At 43.3% G+C, this 16,044-nt stretch overlaps 1 protein-coding gene across 1 annotated transcript in view; it reads right to left on the bottom strand.

Annotated features, from left to right (window-relative positions):
- Nucleotides 1–11,666, bottom strand: part of SRPK2 (SRSF protein kinase 2) — a 330,240-nt gene extending 318,574 nt beyond the window's left edge. Inside the window, 2 exon segments of the mRNA XM_030552625.1 lie at nt 11,417–11,489; nt 11,596–11,666. Of these exon segments, the coding sequence (XP_030408485.1) occupies nt 11,417–11,489; nt 11,596–11,611 (89 nt within the window). The 5' untranslated portion in view covers nt 11,612–11,666.
- Between the last annotated feature and the right edge of the window lie 4,378 nt (nt 11,667–16,044).

The following is a 16,044-nucleotide window of genomic DNA, read 5'->3' as shown; positions in this document are numbered from 1 at the left end:
AAAGAAGTGGTAAGGCAATTATAGTGATTAAGTGGATAAAAGGGTTTGCTATTGTGGAAACAAAAATTCCATGGGGAATAGATTTGGATTGTGTTCTCACAATGGTATGGGGACTATTTTGCTTGTAAATATTATTATGTATTATTTCATTCTGTTCTCAAAATCATAGTTAATTGTTGATAAAGTTAATTATTGCTCCTAATAAATACAAGGAAGTAGGGAGGGAGGTAACAAAAAATTCTTCATCCTGACTGGAGCTTTATCTAAGGCCAAAAGAAGGAAGGGCAGTCTATAAATCCATCTTATGGGTGCCCTGTGTGTATACGCAAAGCCGCAGGTTGAAGTAAGGTTATGTCTTAGTCTAAACAATACACACAAACAGGCACGCATGCAAGCTCTGAAGTGCATGTACATCTGAACATACTGATGAACCTCAGACCCATCACACAGACATTTCAAGCTGTTACCAGATTACATTTTAAAGATCTGACATACTAAAATGGGAAGATATCGAAAATCTGTATCAGAATATGTTTCAGAATACAAGTATTTGAAAGTTTTTTAAAAAAGGAGAAAAGGATGAAGTTGAGTGTATGCACTGCAAATGGTGCAGCCCAATTATTAAATGTAAATATGTATAGACTAATAGTTCTAAGTCTACAACAGTAAACTGTTTATACAAATGAGAAGTTGTATTTGGGTATTAGAGATGTATTGCTTTCTTAAACTCAGAGGTGGCATTGTATTTTGAGTTCTGTTTTAGTTCTACAGCAAACCACATTGAATTCCATTCATCAAAGCACAATCTACTGAATACTTTTTTCCCCTATCCTTCCATCCACCAAAATAAACCTCAATATTTACCCACAAAAATATTAATAGTTTTTCCACTGATTTTCACCTGTTTTTGTTGTAGTAATAAACACAGATAAATTCCCAGGAAAAATTAAATAAAATAGAAACCAAAAACAAAGGGCCCTATATATGTGATAGAGTGGAGCAGTGGTGAAGGTCTGGTGACATGCATAGTCTCTTAGTTGATGTCTGATTTTGGCCCTTAATTAACAGCATGAGCCCCAGAGGAAGAGAAATTGAGACGTGCATACTCATAACCCCAAAGAGCCACAGAGAGGTCAAAGTACTTTGGAAGAAACCCTAGTTGAAGGTCTGAGTAACTGGCAAAATGTCAAAGCTCCTAAAGACAAGCAGATCTGTGGTTTGAGAATAAAATTTTCTCTATCATATTTAGAGAGTATTAAACACACTATGAACATTTTATTTTATCTGATACTGTTTCCTGAATTTGCATATGTTTGCTCCCTTATTATGGGTTGTATATTCTTTTGTAAGAAAAAGAAATAGAACAAGAGCTTACATGCGTGTTATACAGCAAGTGCTGATGTAATTAAAGGTAAGCAAGTAATTTAGACAAATGTGGTCTGCCTTCAATACATCTTACCTAAAGAGAAACAAGAGGCCATTCAGAGGGACACTGTCATAAATAACAAAGATAGATATCAGCTATGAAATAACACACATATAAAACTAAGAAATCTGCCTAAGTACAAAATTTTCCAAAAAACACTTACTTTGGACAGTTCCAGTAGTCACATTCATGCTTCCCTATACATGAGCCTAAACTTTGCTAAAGCAAAACACCACCAAATTATGTCCATGTGAGCTTCTCTCTCGCCCTTTTCTGGAGCATTTAACAGAAAATTACACATTAGCTGTGAAAATATTTCTGAATAAGCAAAGTAGAAAAAAAGCATACTGATGAGCCATTGATATACTGGTCTAAAGAAAGAGGACAGGACCTTATTATATTTATGATCTGAAATTGCATAACTTAACACTCTATTCTGCTCAAAGTTTCATAACAAAACTCTCACAGGATTAGTCCATTCTGAAGTTTTACGAAGATGTTTACTGCATACTGCAAGATTTGTTCCCGGATTAATATTTTTCTACAGATTTTACCTTAAGAATTTACCAGTCTGCTCCTGTATTACAAAGTACATAATTAGTAATGGGGATAATGAAAGCATTCATAAGTGCGTAGTGTAGCTCATAGGTCAGTCTATTTTTGAAATGTGTCAGCTGAAATTTTACATCAGTATTTTAACTCACTGATGTATAAATTGTGTGGAATATTCATGCCTCATCTTAAAGATTTTCATTTAATTATGTAGTGCACGTGTCAGGGTTAGATCACCTAAGCCAATTTAAATATAATTTTTTGTGCCAGAATAAAGTAAGTTATATACAAAGACTATGTTAAAGCAATAATTAGGTTGAGATTTTAATGAAGGAAAAAGTCAGGAAATTCAGAATTAAGGATCCCACAGCAACTTTAACTTTGCTCCACTATATAAATGCATACAATAAGGCATGGTTTCCCTACTGAATAGCCTGAAAGAGGAAGAGCCACAGCGCAGAGAACAGAAAGAATAGAGAAAAATACATCACGCTGGATTTGTCCTATAAACTCCTCTGTTAATATGCTTCCAGCACTTGTAGCAACCTTTAAGGGAGGCACAGTACACAACAGGCGAACCTCAAGCACATAGGGCTGCAAGATCAGCTCACGATCTAACGTTCTCTCCTCTACTCCTGTGGCACTTTGCCACAAAAACATACAGCCCACAAGGGGCCACAAGTAGCGTCCCCATGGAGCATGTCACCTTCAGTTGAGTGACAGGGGGAAACAAAGAACAAGCAAAGATGACAAACGGGGTGGGGGAAATGTATGAACAAAAGATGAGACAAGAAGGCAGAAAAGGAAAATAGGACTGGAAAGGACCTCCCAGGTAATCAAGTCCAGTCCCCTGCTATCACAGTCATATAATCCTGTTTATAAATTCATCAAATTCCATCGTAAAACTAGTTAGGTCAAGGCCAAAGGAGAAAGAGAAAAGCGAAAATGGCAACTGTTTCAAGAAATGGCACAAGGGAGATGCAACTCTTTTGAACAATTAACAGAATATACAGACAATATGGTACAATTTTTATTAAGGTTTGTGTTTGCTAGTTTTCATATAAGTGATTCCAATATTACAAATTAACACGCAGATTTTGTAAATGTACAAATTCTGGCTTTTATCACTGCTGCAACTACAACAGAAAGGTTACAAAAAACAAACAAAACAAAACCAAGGACTTCAACAACCCTCGGCTATAGTCAATGCAAGGTTTGCCTACTGTTTGCCAGAATTCTAAAATGATAACGAGACACTCAATACCATAGTTTAAAGTCAATGTTATTTTCCTATCCCTGAGGACAAAGAAAAACTCAGTCTCCCGTATCTTAGAAAAGTTAGTGTTTTTACTAATAGTTTTTTGGATGAGAAAAACTGTGAAACAACTACACCATCAATAAGCAGTTTTATTTCTCAAGAGTTAGAGATTTCTTCAATATTGCTTTTTACAGGCACCCTCCAAACAAGATCATCTCAGAAGTGACACTAAACATGACATTTTATTGAAAAACATTTGTTCTTTATCCAGAATTTCTATACCAAATCAAAAGTTGCCAATTTATTTGCTGAAAAGGGACAAGCATGACATGAGCAAAACCTAGGGGTACATTTCTAATGAACACACTGAGTTTCAGCAACCTGACTCCCCACTATTATCACGAACAGCTATTGGCTAAAAGTCTATGAAACATTTAGAAAATATGCAGTTCAGTAACAAGATACTATTTGTACAAAGTACTTTTACTAACCTTAAGTACACATTTAGTCTGAAAATCTCAGTCTTCCCAAACAAACACTGCTAGACAAAAATTTGTCAGATTGCAATTTTGTCATGTTACAGTACATATTGGTTGTTGTAATGTAATAATGTTACAATAAGGTATGTAATATGTTATCCCATTCTTGCCCTTCTACCTTACCTTCCATACACCATCTGGACAGTAACTCCCAAGAGTGGGGCTCAGATGCCGGGGGCACCTTCGCAGTTTAGACAGTGGCAAGCGCAATTGTTCACAACGCCAGTGCTCCAGAAACATTAACAAAGCCACTCCTCTTTGAACTTTTTAGAGGGATGATGGTTAGCAGAGCCATAAGGAGGAACCAGAGAGTGAAGTTAGGGATTGTGTGGAAAAACAACAGGGGAGAACAGGAGGCTGGGTAAGTCAGTTGAAATGGACAGAAGCTGATGTCAATTGTAAAATAAATAATTAAATTTAGGAATAGCTAGAACACTGTGTACACAGACTAAAGTCAAGGAGAGAGGGCAGAGAAATGTATAAAATTTTTAAAATTGTTTAGCACAGTGGTGCCCCAATCCTGAGTGTGGCCTCTAGAGATTACTGCAATACAAGTAATTATTGAAATGATAGTACAGGAGGAAAAAAGTAAAAGATGAGAGCTAAGCAGGATTAGAACCTGGATAGAGGGATGCAAAAATAAGTGATGCATCTTTTTCTCCAATCCTTCATTTACATTTGGTTATTTTTGTGAGCTGTCCTGCCTTACTATATGTCTTTGAAGATCTCAGCACACTTTTGAGTGTTATTACCCCTAATATTCTCAGGGGAAATATTATGACAGAGATGTGTATAAAGAGGAAATGAATGCTGAGTTAATTTCTATTTTCCATGAAACTAGGCTGGCTGGTATTATGTTTCCATCTTTTAACAACAAAGTCCCACAACAGCTGTCCCATTCTTTTGCACGAGATCAGTGTTAGGCTGACCAACCTATAATTACCCTGATCATCCCATAAGTCCTTTTTAAATACTGACATAACATTGGCTTCCTTCCTCCCCAGTTTTTCACAATTCATTAAAAATTAACATTAGCTTTCCAGACAGTGCCTCAGTCAATTTCTATAAGACTAAAACAGCTAAACTGCTCCTTCTGCTAGGCCAGGGCTACTTTACTTTATGCTGAACCCATTGTCTATATCTTTTTAGATGGCAAGAAACAAGAAATATCCCTTATTTTAACATTTGCAAAATATCTAGTACACAGCAGACAGTCCAGGAGATGAAAATAATAGTGGAAGTAGGGCAATGTATACTGGACACCTCTTATCTCAAGAACCTATTTGATCTAACAGATCATGAAAGATCATCTTTGGAGCATGGTGTAAGGACTATCTCTTCTGGCTGAAGGGAAGGTAGGGCGAAACTTGTTTGACATTGGTCAGTATGATGTGGTATTTTTCAGAACATACGGGTTCAGAAAACTTGGTATTATCCATTCTTCCATTGTTCTGATTGGTTTACTTTATTTCAGAGGTAGGCAAAGGCAGCACACGAGCTGATTTTCAGTGACACTCACACTGCCCAGGTCCTGGCCACCGGTCCAGGGGGCTCTGCATTTTAATTTAATTTTCCATGAAGCTTCTTAAATATTTTTAAAACCTTATTTACTTTACATACAACTTATAGAAAGAGACCTTCTAAAAACATTAAAATGTATTACTGCACGCAAAACCTTAAATTAGAGTGAATAAATGAAGACTCGGCACACCACTTCTGAAAGGTTGCCAGCTCCTGCTTTATGTGTTTCTCCAGTATCAGCAGACACAACATGTCTGAAATTTGGACTGAAACTTTTATCTGAGACAAGCATAATCATGCAGACGAGCAACTAACATGCAGAGTATGGAACATTTATCTTTGGAAGTGGGAGCACCTTCAGAATCCATTATTCACACTGTCTTGATAATCTGTGTAAGGCCATAGACAGCTCTGCTCCCCATTCAACCTACAATCCAAGGCAAATTTTACTGAAGTGATCAAAAAGTATATTTTCATATTGTAATAAGCAAACCGACATGTGGCCAGATATAAAGGTCTTATCTATTAGAACATTTAAGAATTCATGAAAGAGACATTGTCAGATACATTGTCTGACCACCTTAATTTATCTACGGCACATTCCATAGCTTGTAGTTCTTGAGTATCCAATGGTTAAAACATGCCATTGCTATCCATCCGATTTATTTTGTTTGAACAGAGGTTGTGAGATACTCTCCCTCATTCCATGATACTTTGCTGTAGCTAAAAAAAATAAATAAATAAATTAGAAGGGAAATAGCTTCCACTCCAACTGTCCTCTTCTGGAGGGGAAAGGCAGAAGAAGGCATTACAGATGGATGGGAGAAGCTTTCAAAATCCACAGTCAGACAGACCCTGGCCATGCAGTTTACATCATTCTATAGACTCTTTTAGAAAACAGCATAGGAAAATAAAATAGAGAAATCAGAACAAAATAGGGGACACACCACTGCAGCCCACTAATGCTTCCTGCCCTTCACCATGATGGATTCACCCTCCAGTCCAACTACATGTGAAAAGGAGTGCCTCTGCCTGAAAAGGCAAATCGAAATTCTGCATGTTTAGTGGACCTATGCTGAACCAGCCTATAGTTGTAAAAGCAACATATTTAGTTCCAACACACCTACCTCCTAGTGGCCCTATATGAAATGTTACAACTTCTGGAGCATTTCCTATTTCAGAAAGCCAATGGTTGCATCCTAGAATGATTTCCTAGGATGAGACATTGCAACAAGAAGGAAGTCAAGGAAAGTGCGGGCCCCTTACTGAATGAGGGAGGCAATCTACTGACAGAGGATGTAGAAAAAGCTAATGTACTCAATGCTTTTTTTGCCTCTGTCTTCACAAACAAGGTCAACTCCCAGACTACTGCACTGGGCAGCACAATATGGGGAGGAGATGGCAAGCCCCCTGTGGAGAAAGAAGTGGTTCAGGACTATTTAGAAAAGGTAGACGAGTACAAGTCCATGGGGCCGGATGCGCTGCATCCGAGGGTGCTAAAGGAGTTGGCGGATGTGATTGCAGAGCCATTGGCCATTATCTTTGAAAATTCATGGCAATCCGAGGAGGTCCCGGATGACTGGAAAAAGGCTAATGTAGTGCCCATCTTTAAAAAAGGGAAGGAGGAGGATTCAAGGAACTACAGATCAGTCAGCCTCACCTCAGTCCCTGGAAAAATCATGGAGCAGGTCCTCAAGGAATTAATTCTGAAGCGCTTAGAGGAGAGGAAAGTGATCAGGAACAGTCAGCATGGATTCACCAAGGGCAAGTCATGCCTGACTAACCTAATTGCCTTCTAGGACAAGATAACTGGTTCTGTGGATGAGGAGAAAGCAGTGATGTGTTTATTCCTTGACTTTAGCAAAGCTTTTGATACAGTCTCCCACAGTATTCTTGCCAGCAAGTTAAAGAAGTATGGGCTGGATGAATGGACTGTACAGTGGATAAAAAGCTGGCTAGATCATCGGGCTCAATGGGTAGTGATCAATGGCTCCATGTCTAGGTGGCAGCCGATATCAAGCAGAGTGCCCAAAGGGGGTCTTGGGGCCAGATTTGTTCAATTTCTTCATTAATGGTCTGGAGGATGGCGTGGACTGCACACTCAGCAAGTTTGCAGATGACACTAAACTAAGAGGAATGGTAGATACACTTGAGGGTAGGGATAGCATACAGAGGGACCTAGACAAATTAGAGGATTAGGCCAAAAGAAATCTAATGAGGTTCAACAAGGACAAGTGCCGAGTTCCACACTTAGGACAGAAGAATCCCATGCACTGCTACAGACTTGGGACCGAACAGCTAGGCAGCAGTTCTGCACAAAAGGACCTAGGGTGACAGTGGACAAGAAGCTGGATATGAGTCGACAGTGTGCCCGTGTTGCCAAGAAGGCTAATGGCATTTTTGGGCTGTATAAGCAGGGGTATTGCCAGCAGATCGAGGGATGTGATCATTCCCCTCTATTCGACACTGGTGAGGCCTCATCTGGAGTACTGTGTCCAGTTTCGGGCCCCACACTACAGGAAGGATGTGGAGAGCAACACAAATGATTAGGGGGCTGGAGCACATGACTTATGAGGAGAGGCTGAGGGAACTGGGATTGTTTAGTCTGCAGAAGAGAAGAATGAGGGGGGGATTTGATAGCTGCTTTCAACTACCTGAAAGGAGGTTCCAAAGAGGACGTATCAAGACTGTTCTCTGTGACAGCAGATGACAGAACAAGAAGTAATGGTCTCAAGCTGCAGTGGGGGAGGTTTAGGTTGGAAATCAGGAAAAACTTTTTCACTAGGAGGGTGGTGAAGCACTGGAATGGGTTACCTAGGGAGGTGATGGAATCTCCTTCCATGGAGGTTTTTAAGGTCAGGCTTGACAAAGCCCTGGCTGGGATGATTTAGTTGGGGATTGGTCCTGCTTTGAGCAGGGAGTTGGACTAGATGACCTCCTGAGGTCCCTTCCAACCCTGATGTTCTAGGATTCTAAGTCTCAGCAAACAGAACAATGCACTGCAACAGACACATGCTGCTTTTTACTATGAGGTTTACTGTACATTGCATGGATTCCACAAACAACCTTTGTATCCATGTGCTAAATTTAAACACCCAAGTTTAAAAATTTTGTCCTTAGTATATTGCAGGACTACAGCAGGATTACAAGGCCTTACAATTCAGTTGTATTTGAGAGACAAACAGAACCCAGCTCTCTCTCCCACAGTTATGCTGGCTCTGTAATGCTGAGAAATAAAGAACACTAAACAAGTACGTTTACTACAAAGCATATAGGGAGAAAATCTGTTGAAGGTATCATTTCACAGTCCCTCTGCAAAGTAAGACCTGCAGTTCAGCACAAACTGTTTCACATAAAGTTCTATCAACAGCTTTGATGACTCCCTTGCCTCACACACTGGGATTTACAAATGCAATTTGTATGTCGTGCATACCAAATCCACCCATTATTCTGAGATCCCAATACTCTAGTGTTTGGGTTAAAAACAAGCCAAGGGAATGTGAAAATCCACACAGTGTATTATTATTATTTCCCGAAATCAAGTTGAATATTAGCGTTAACAAAATTTTGGGACAAAACTACACCATAGTGTTCAATAGAGCGACATCTTTCAGAATTTTACATTGAGATGTTATATTGTTATCCAAAAGAGTAAGCCAGAAAAAAAAGGACTAGATAATGTAAAAGGGTTAAGGGACAAGAAATTATACACAGTAGAAAAGAAATGAAAACTGTTTACTGTAGCAAAGCCACTGTTTCCCAAGGCAACAGAATAGATTGGGGCATTGCATCTGGAAATGCCAACTCGGTATGGCAAGTGGCCAGGAACGGATTGTGCCATCAACTCACTGGACACTCATACTTACCAGCACCCAGTTTGCCCCGTGGTTTAACAGGAAAAAAATATTCTAGTTCTGTGCTCAGTAAAAGTATGTTTTAACATAATGTCATTTAATTAATTCATTCACTAAAACAAAGTCACAAGGCAGCACTCACCAAAAGCATACTAACCATTGTAATTTTTTATTGAAGCATCAGTTAAAGTTATCCACTTTGTAGTTATCATATCTAAACAGATATTGACTCATGAAAATTGTAAAAAACCAAAGTACAAAATCATTTCTGAGAAATACTTGTTTCTGAAGTGATAAACAAAAGCATACAAACTCTGTATAAGATGATCACAAACTTTCCTTCCAAAATGCTTTTTGGAAATAATGGAACCAACCACATAGTACAACTGTGCCACAAAACTTTGTTTCTTACATTAAAAAAATGTTTAATATGACAAAGCACAATGCTTTTTTCACACAGCATTGGAAACATACAGCAGAAGCAGAACAGGAAGAGGATGCACAGCTACTATCCACATCTAAAGAACAACACAGCAAAAGTTTTAAACCTCTGCTGCTTTTACTCATCCCTGAAGGGGCAGGAAAAGACTGCACCAGAATGATTGAATCTGTTTCTTTATAACTTTCTACATAAATCCAGAAGAAAAAAATGAAGATGAGAGACATGTCCTGGGAGGAGACCCATGGAAATACGGCGCACCAAGAGGAGGGTGGGGGGCAGATAAAGAACATGGCAAAAAGTAATCTAATAAAGACATGTGATGTCTGATGGGATTTTATGGAGAAGCCCATGGGGCTGTGGGTTATATGAGGGTGATATGAAGAGCTGGATGGGGGATGCCCATAAGCATGGAGAAGCATATATTCTAGTGGGTCCCAAGGGTAAAAGGGGCTATTGGGAGAGTAGGTATCCCATTTGGTCTGGTCCTCTGGGGAAGTATAGGGAAATATGGGGCAGACTGGTATCCCAGTGGGAGTACTACAGCCAGCGCTGGGAGGGGCCATCTCTCCTTGTGTCCCCTAGAGGGAATGAGGGGGGGGAGAGGTTGTGTCTATCCAGGCAGATCTCAGAGGTATGGGAGGGACGTGCCCTGCAAAGATGAAAGAGTGTCCAAGGGTGTTCTGTCCCAGCAGGATGAGGGATAGGTGCACAGAAAGAGATACCCTGTCCCAATGGGCTATGTAGGCAGGGTACCCCCTGTTCCAGCTGGCTGGGGCAAAGGAGAGGATCTCTCTTAGTAGGATATTAGGGGAACTGTTGGGTGCCCCAGCAGGGGTATGTTCTGGTGGGAAGGGTGGCACCCAAGTCAGGAGGGATTCCCCTACAGGACTTGGGAGTGGTGCCCAGTCAGGGAGAAGTGTGCCCAATGGGGATATGGGAGGGCCCTGGAGTGGCTGTTCTGGAGAAATATTGGGGGGGGGGGTGTATCTTGGGAGAACTCTCCTCACAGGATACTAGGGATTCCGGGGGGGGCTGTTCCAGAAAGACAGAGGTCTGTCCCAGCAGGATATGGAAGAGCCCACCCCAGTATGATATGGGGGGTTTCAGGGCCCCGTGGTGGGGGGCTATCCTGGCAGGATATAGGGGGAACAAGAAAGGTTATCATAGAGAGATATGGGGTGGCTCGGAGACAGCTATCTGGAGGAATATAGGGGAGATGGAGTCGGGGGGGAGTTTCCCAGTAGGATCTGGGGACACCAGGGGCTGTCTGGAGGGATATGGGGGTCCCATGGGAGGTCCATCCGAGCAGGATATAGGGAGTCCTGGGGGGGGGAGGCTGTCCCAAAGGGATGTTGAGGGTTCCCGGGAGACCCAATGCCATTGGGATATGAGGAGTCATGTGGGGGTGAGGGTTTGTGGGGGACCCGATGACAGCAGAATGGGGGGGGTCCTGTGGGGGGGAAGGCTGTCCCAAAGGGATGTCAACGGTCCTGGGAGAGCCCCAAGCTGGAAGCATATGGGGAGTCCCAGGTAGGAGGCTGCCCCAGAGAAATGGGGGGGTTCCGTGAGGGGGCTGTACCCAAAGGATATATAGCGTCCGGATGTCCCTACCCGGTAGGATATGGGGAGTCGCATGGGGCGGCATCCCGGCAGACTATGGGGGTCCCGCGGGGGGAGACTGTCCGGAAGGGAGGGGGGGGGTCCGGATGTCCCGTCGGGATATGGGGAGTCCCGCGGGGGGCGGAGTCCCGGCGAATATAGGGGGCCGTCCTAGAGGAATGGGGGGCCCGGCGGGTTATGCGGGAGGCGAGGCGCCGCACTCACTTTTTGTGCTTGTCCCTCCTGCCGGCCGCCGCGGGCTGCTTGGGCCGCCGCCTCCGGGCCTGCAGGGCCAGCACTGGGGAGAGACGGGCACAGGTTAATGGGCGCGCGGGGACTTTCCTCAGCCCCCCACCGAGGAGCCGCTACCGCTGCCGGGCTCCCGCAGCCGCCCGGGACGGTACCTTTCCGGGAGCTCATAGCTCTGCCCCGCCGCCGGCCTCCCACCCGCCGCCCGCCAGCCAGCCGGGTCCGAGCGCCGGGCACGGAGCAGCAGCAGCAGCCCCTCCAGCGAGCGCGCAGGCGCAGCCCCCCCGGCAGGGCCGGCGAGGGGCAGAAGGGGCGGGACGGTGAGAGGGCGGGCAGGTGCCGCCCAGGCCGCAGGTCTCCAGTGTCCTCCCTTTCCTACTGGCTCCGTTAGTGCCTCCCAGCCTCCCCCAGGGTCCCGAGAGCGACACCTCGCGTCCCCAGGGAGACCGGGGGCCTTTGCGCTAGGCACTGTACACACAGTACTAAGAGGCAGGTCCAGCTCCAGGGACCTTACACACAAGGAGGCAGAGGAAAGACCAGGCTGCTGGGGGGAAGCTACTTGTCCCACCTGGCCCATGGGCTCACAGCCAGGAACAGAACCCAACTCTCCCACCCCCTACCCTGGTACTTTGGCTGCTGGACCCCACTGTTTCCCTCTCTACACCACTCTCTCTTTCATATTAGAAAAAGGTTCTAAGCAGTTCTCTCCATTCATGTTTCCTAACACTGTCTAATATATATTCCTGCAACCTTTTTTGTTTTGAGAACCTCTAATAACTCCATTACTTGCAGCAGGACTTCGATTTTGGCAGCGGAACAGCCCTGAGATCAGAGAGATGCCTTTCGCTAGTGAGATGAAATCCCATTCAAAGTTGTCCTAATTATAAACTGTTGAAAGTTACCCTTTTTCCTAGTATGCTCCAAACCCTGAGCAGAGTGAAGGCACTCAGTTCAGCATTACACACACAGCTCGAACACTGTATGAGTCACATTTACATTGCACTGGGAACTCCTAGGAGCAGAGGGTCCTCCCAGCTGCTGCCAGTTTAGCTGTGGTAGTAGGACAGGGAGAGAAAGACACTGACCGTTTCCCTTTTGGGATATCACATGAAGAAAGAACTGGACAAGAACCCGAAAAGAGGAGACTGTGGTGCATAATAGAAGTTGTAGTCTGATGAAACAACACAGCCCATAGAGGAGACTGGGAACATGAGGTACCTGGACTACCACTTTCATAAGGCACTGTGCTGACATTTCTAATTTTAAATGTTTGGGTTTTCTAGTTTTTGCCAAAAAGTCAAAAATTTCCATGGGGCAGGGAAATGTCAACCAACTCTTCTATTCATGCATAGGTCACCCACTGTTTCAAAGTGTTATTCAACCTCCTCTAGTGTTTCTCATGTAGGAAAAAACATCTCTCTTACAATCCCATATGGTTAGTCTGGTGGATCAAGTGGTGGAACTCTGTACTTTACTACTGAAGGTTCTGTATTCAGATACTGTTGACACATTATCAGGGACAGCTCTGCACAACTAAAGCTGATGCTGATCAATGCAAGATCTGCCACTACCAACAATACATTACTTCATCAGTGATGAAGTGCCTGATATAATGTTAATCAATGAGACCTGTCTGGATGACACTGCAGGCCCCGCGCTAGCCCACCTCAGACACATACCCCACCCTCCAGGACAGTCAGTACACCACAGACCTAGACAGGATAAGAAAGCAGGTGAGAACAGCATTCATCATCTCTGCAAATATTAAAAGCAAGAGATGTCTTCAGGTGAGGTAAGACAACTTAATTTGAATTCGTTCATCTGACAATAGAAACCAAAGTTAACATAAATTTTATGCTTATTTGCAGACCACCACAGACAAGAAGATTCATAAAAGAGTTCACTGACACTTTGTCAGTGATGGCGAAATACCCCACACTTGTCATCCTGGGAGATTTCAATGCTCACACTAACAAGGCTGCAGATGCAAAACCTGCAACATTCATCTCACTTGTCCCACTAGGACTTTCACAGGTCATCTCTAGTCCAACCCACACAGCTGGTCATACCCTGGACATGATCTCCAGCCTAGCTATCATGATAGAAGACATTCCAACCTACCCAGTGTCTTGGCCACACCATCACCCCATACAGGGAGTGGGAAGAGACCATCCAGCACTCTAGCAACAAAAAAGACCAATGATCCTGATTTAACCTTAAGGACTCCAACAAATTTTAAAACCAGATAAAGCATAACCAGTCAGAGACTTGGAGAATCATTACCATTCTACAGTGCTCTCTGCCATTGACACATTGGCCTTACAAATGGCCCCTTCTTCGCCATCACTCACACAGATCTCCTTGGTTTTCAGATATCCTGTGTGGGTGAAGAGTGAGGGGCAGAAACTCAAGTACCGATGGCTTAAAACAAAGGCCGATTCAGACAGTATGAAACAACAAATTCCTCAAAGCCTATGCTAAGCCTGTATTACTGGCCAAGAGAATGTTCCTATTGACCTCTACTGAGGCTGCCAAATCCTGCCACAAGGAGCTATCTAGGGTGGTAAATTACTTCATTAATCCTGAGTGCCTACAGTCTGCATCAGAGCTAAGCACCAAACAGTGCAAATAACTATCATCCTACTTTGCTGAAAAGATCACATACATTCAGGAAGCCTTGTCAAACAGGATAGTCCTCTGTCTGCAACTGCCCACCAACAGCCCATCTGATTTCTCAGAGTTTAATACATCCACTCATCAAGAAGTTCTGGATACTTCTGTTACCCTAACAGCATCACAATGCAACAGCAAGCTAACAACATACTGATCATTAACATTATTGTGTGGTATATGTATGGAGGATAATTACAAACATGCAAAATTATGTTATCAAAATGTGTCTGCCAGGAAAGGTTAAAGTTACTACACTCTAGACAAAGAAATGTGCTTCTGCCACGTGGAAGGTATTTCCAAGGTACATTAACAGACAATGGGATGCAATTTACATAGAAGATAAACAGGACCATCAAGCAGATAGGGTGAGGAGATTTCCTTCTGCTGTGATGCTCTGAGGTTGAGTTTTCAGGGAATAGATCAATTTGCATTTTAGCAAACACCAGCAGGGGAAGAAACCAGCATGGAACTTCCTTCACGACCAAACTCCATGTTGCCTTCCTCACAGCTTGAATGAACTTTACTTTGGGGGTTAATCTTTGGAAGAATATATTTCAAAGGTGCACAGAACCTCAGGTTATCTGTCAACAAAGATGACAAAGAAACAGGGGTGGCTCTAGGTATTTTACCACTCCAAGCACAGCAGGCAGGCTGCCTTCAGTGGCTTGCCTGCAGGAGGTCCCCGGTCCCGCGGATTTGGTGGCACGCCTGTGGGAGATCCGCCGAAGGCAACCTGCCTGCTGCCCTCGTGGCAACCGGCAGAGCACCCCCCGTGGCTTGCCGCCCAAGGCAAGCACCTGGCATGTTGGTGCCTGGAGCTGCCCCTGCAAAGAAACCAAACATTTTGGACTTTGTGGGAGATTCTGAGCAAACGGGTGATCAGCCCTCTTGCTGGAAGGTAGATTGGTAAGGAAACTACCTTGAATGAAGGCTGTACCTAGTTTTGTTAAGTCTTAACCTCTAAAAAAGCATTTCTCATCTTTATTTGCTTGTAACCATTTCTAGCTCTATCCTTTACACTCAGTTAAAATACTATCTTCTTCAGTTAAGAAATTTGTTTTACTTTTAATTTAAACAAACCCAGTGCTGTGTTTGATTTAAAGTGAATGTTAACTCCAGTAAATGTGGCAAGCTGGTAGGTATTGTATCTTCAAATAAACAAACAAACCTTAATATCTTTCTGCATGGTTCAGGAGAGGGATAAACATTGCACAGTACATGGTTTTGGGACAATTTGGGACTGGGGATTGTTGGGGTCATCCTGTCAGGTATAACCAAGGCTGGTGGAGGCCAGAGTGTGGCAGTGGTGTAACAACCAGGCTCCTGGAATCAGAACTCCTGAGTCAGAGCTCCTTAACACAGAGACACACAGTGCATGCTTGTATGCTGTCTGGAAGAACCCACACAAGAGAGTTACAGCAGCAGAGCATTTTGGGCACTCAGGATTACAGGGCAGACAGAGACACCACAACTCACAGGTCTGGATTGCATTCCAGGATAAAACAACCTGTCACAGGGCAGCCCCTTCTGGAGCACCCTCCTGCAGCAGGCAAAAGCAAGGCAGGTGTGACTGCTTCAGTTTAATTTCTTCAGATACTCGAGATATAATATCGAAAAGATCATTTAACAGTTCTTGGACAAAGACCATGGTCAACAGCTTCTCTCCTGTGGCGCAGTGGAATTCTCAACAATATGAGTAGAGCCTCTCCATGTGGGAGACAGAACCTTTGCAGGTGGTCTGGGAGTGTAGAATGAACTCCCTTTAGAACTAAGGACTATTACAAACCTCACTACTTTCCACTCCAAGTGCAAGACATTTTTTGACCTTGCCTTCTCTAATATTAACACATAGCAACTTGTATATTTAACAAAAACAAAAAAACAGATACCAAAACAAGACACTGCACCTCACACGCTTCTCCCTCTGGAGA

Source organism: Gopherus evgoodei, chromosome 1, assembly GCF_007399415.2.
Source record: "Gopherus evgoodei ecotype Sinaloan lineage chromosome 1, rGopEvg1_v1.p, whole genome shotgun sequence".
Classification (NCBI taxonomy): Eukaryota; Metazoa; Chordata; order Testudines; family Testudinidae; genus Gopherus; species Gopherus evgoodei.
Note: the sequence above shows the minus strand (reverse complement) of the source record. Positions and strands in the feature narration are given on the sequence as shown.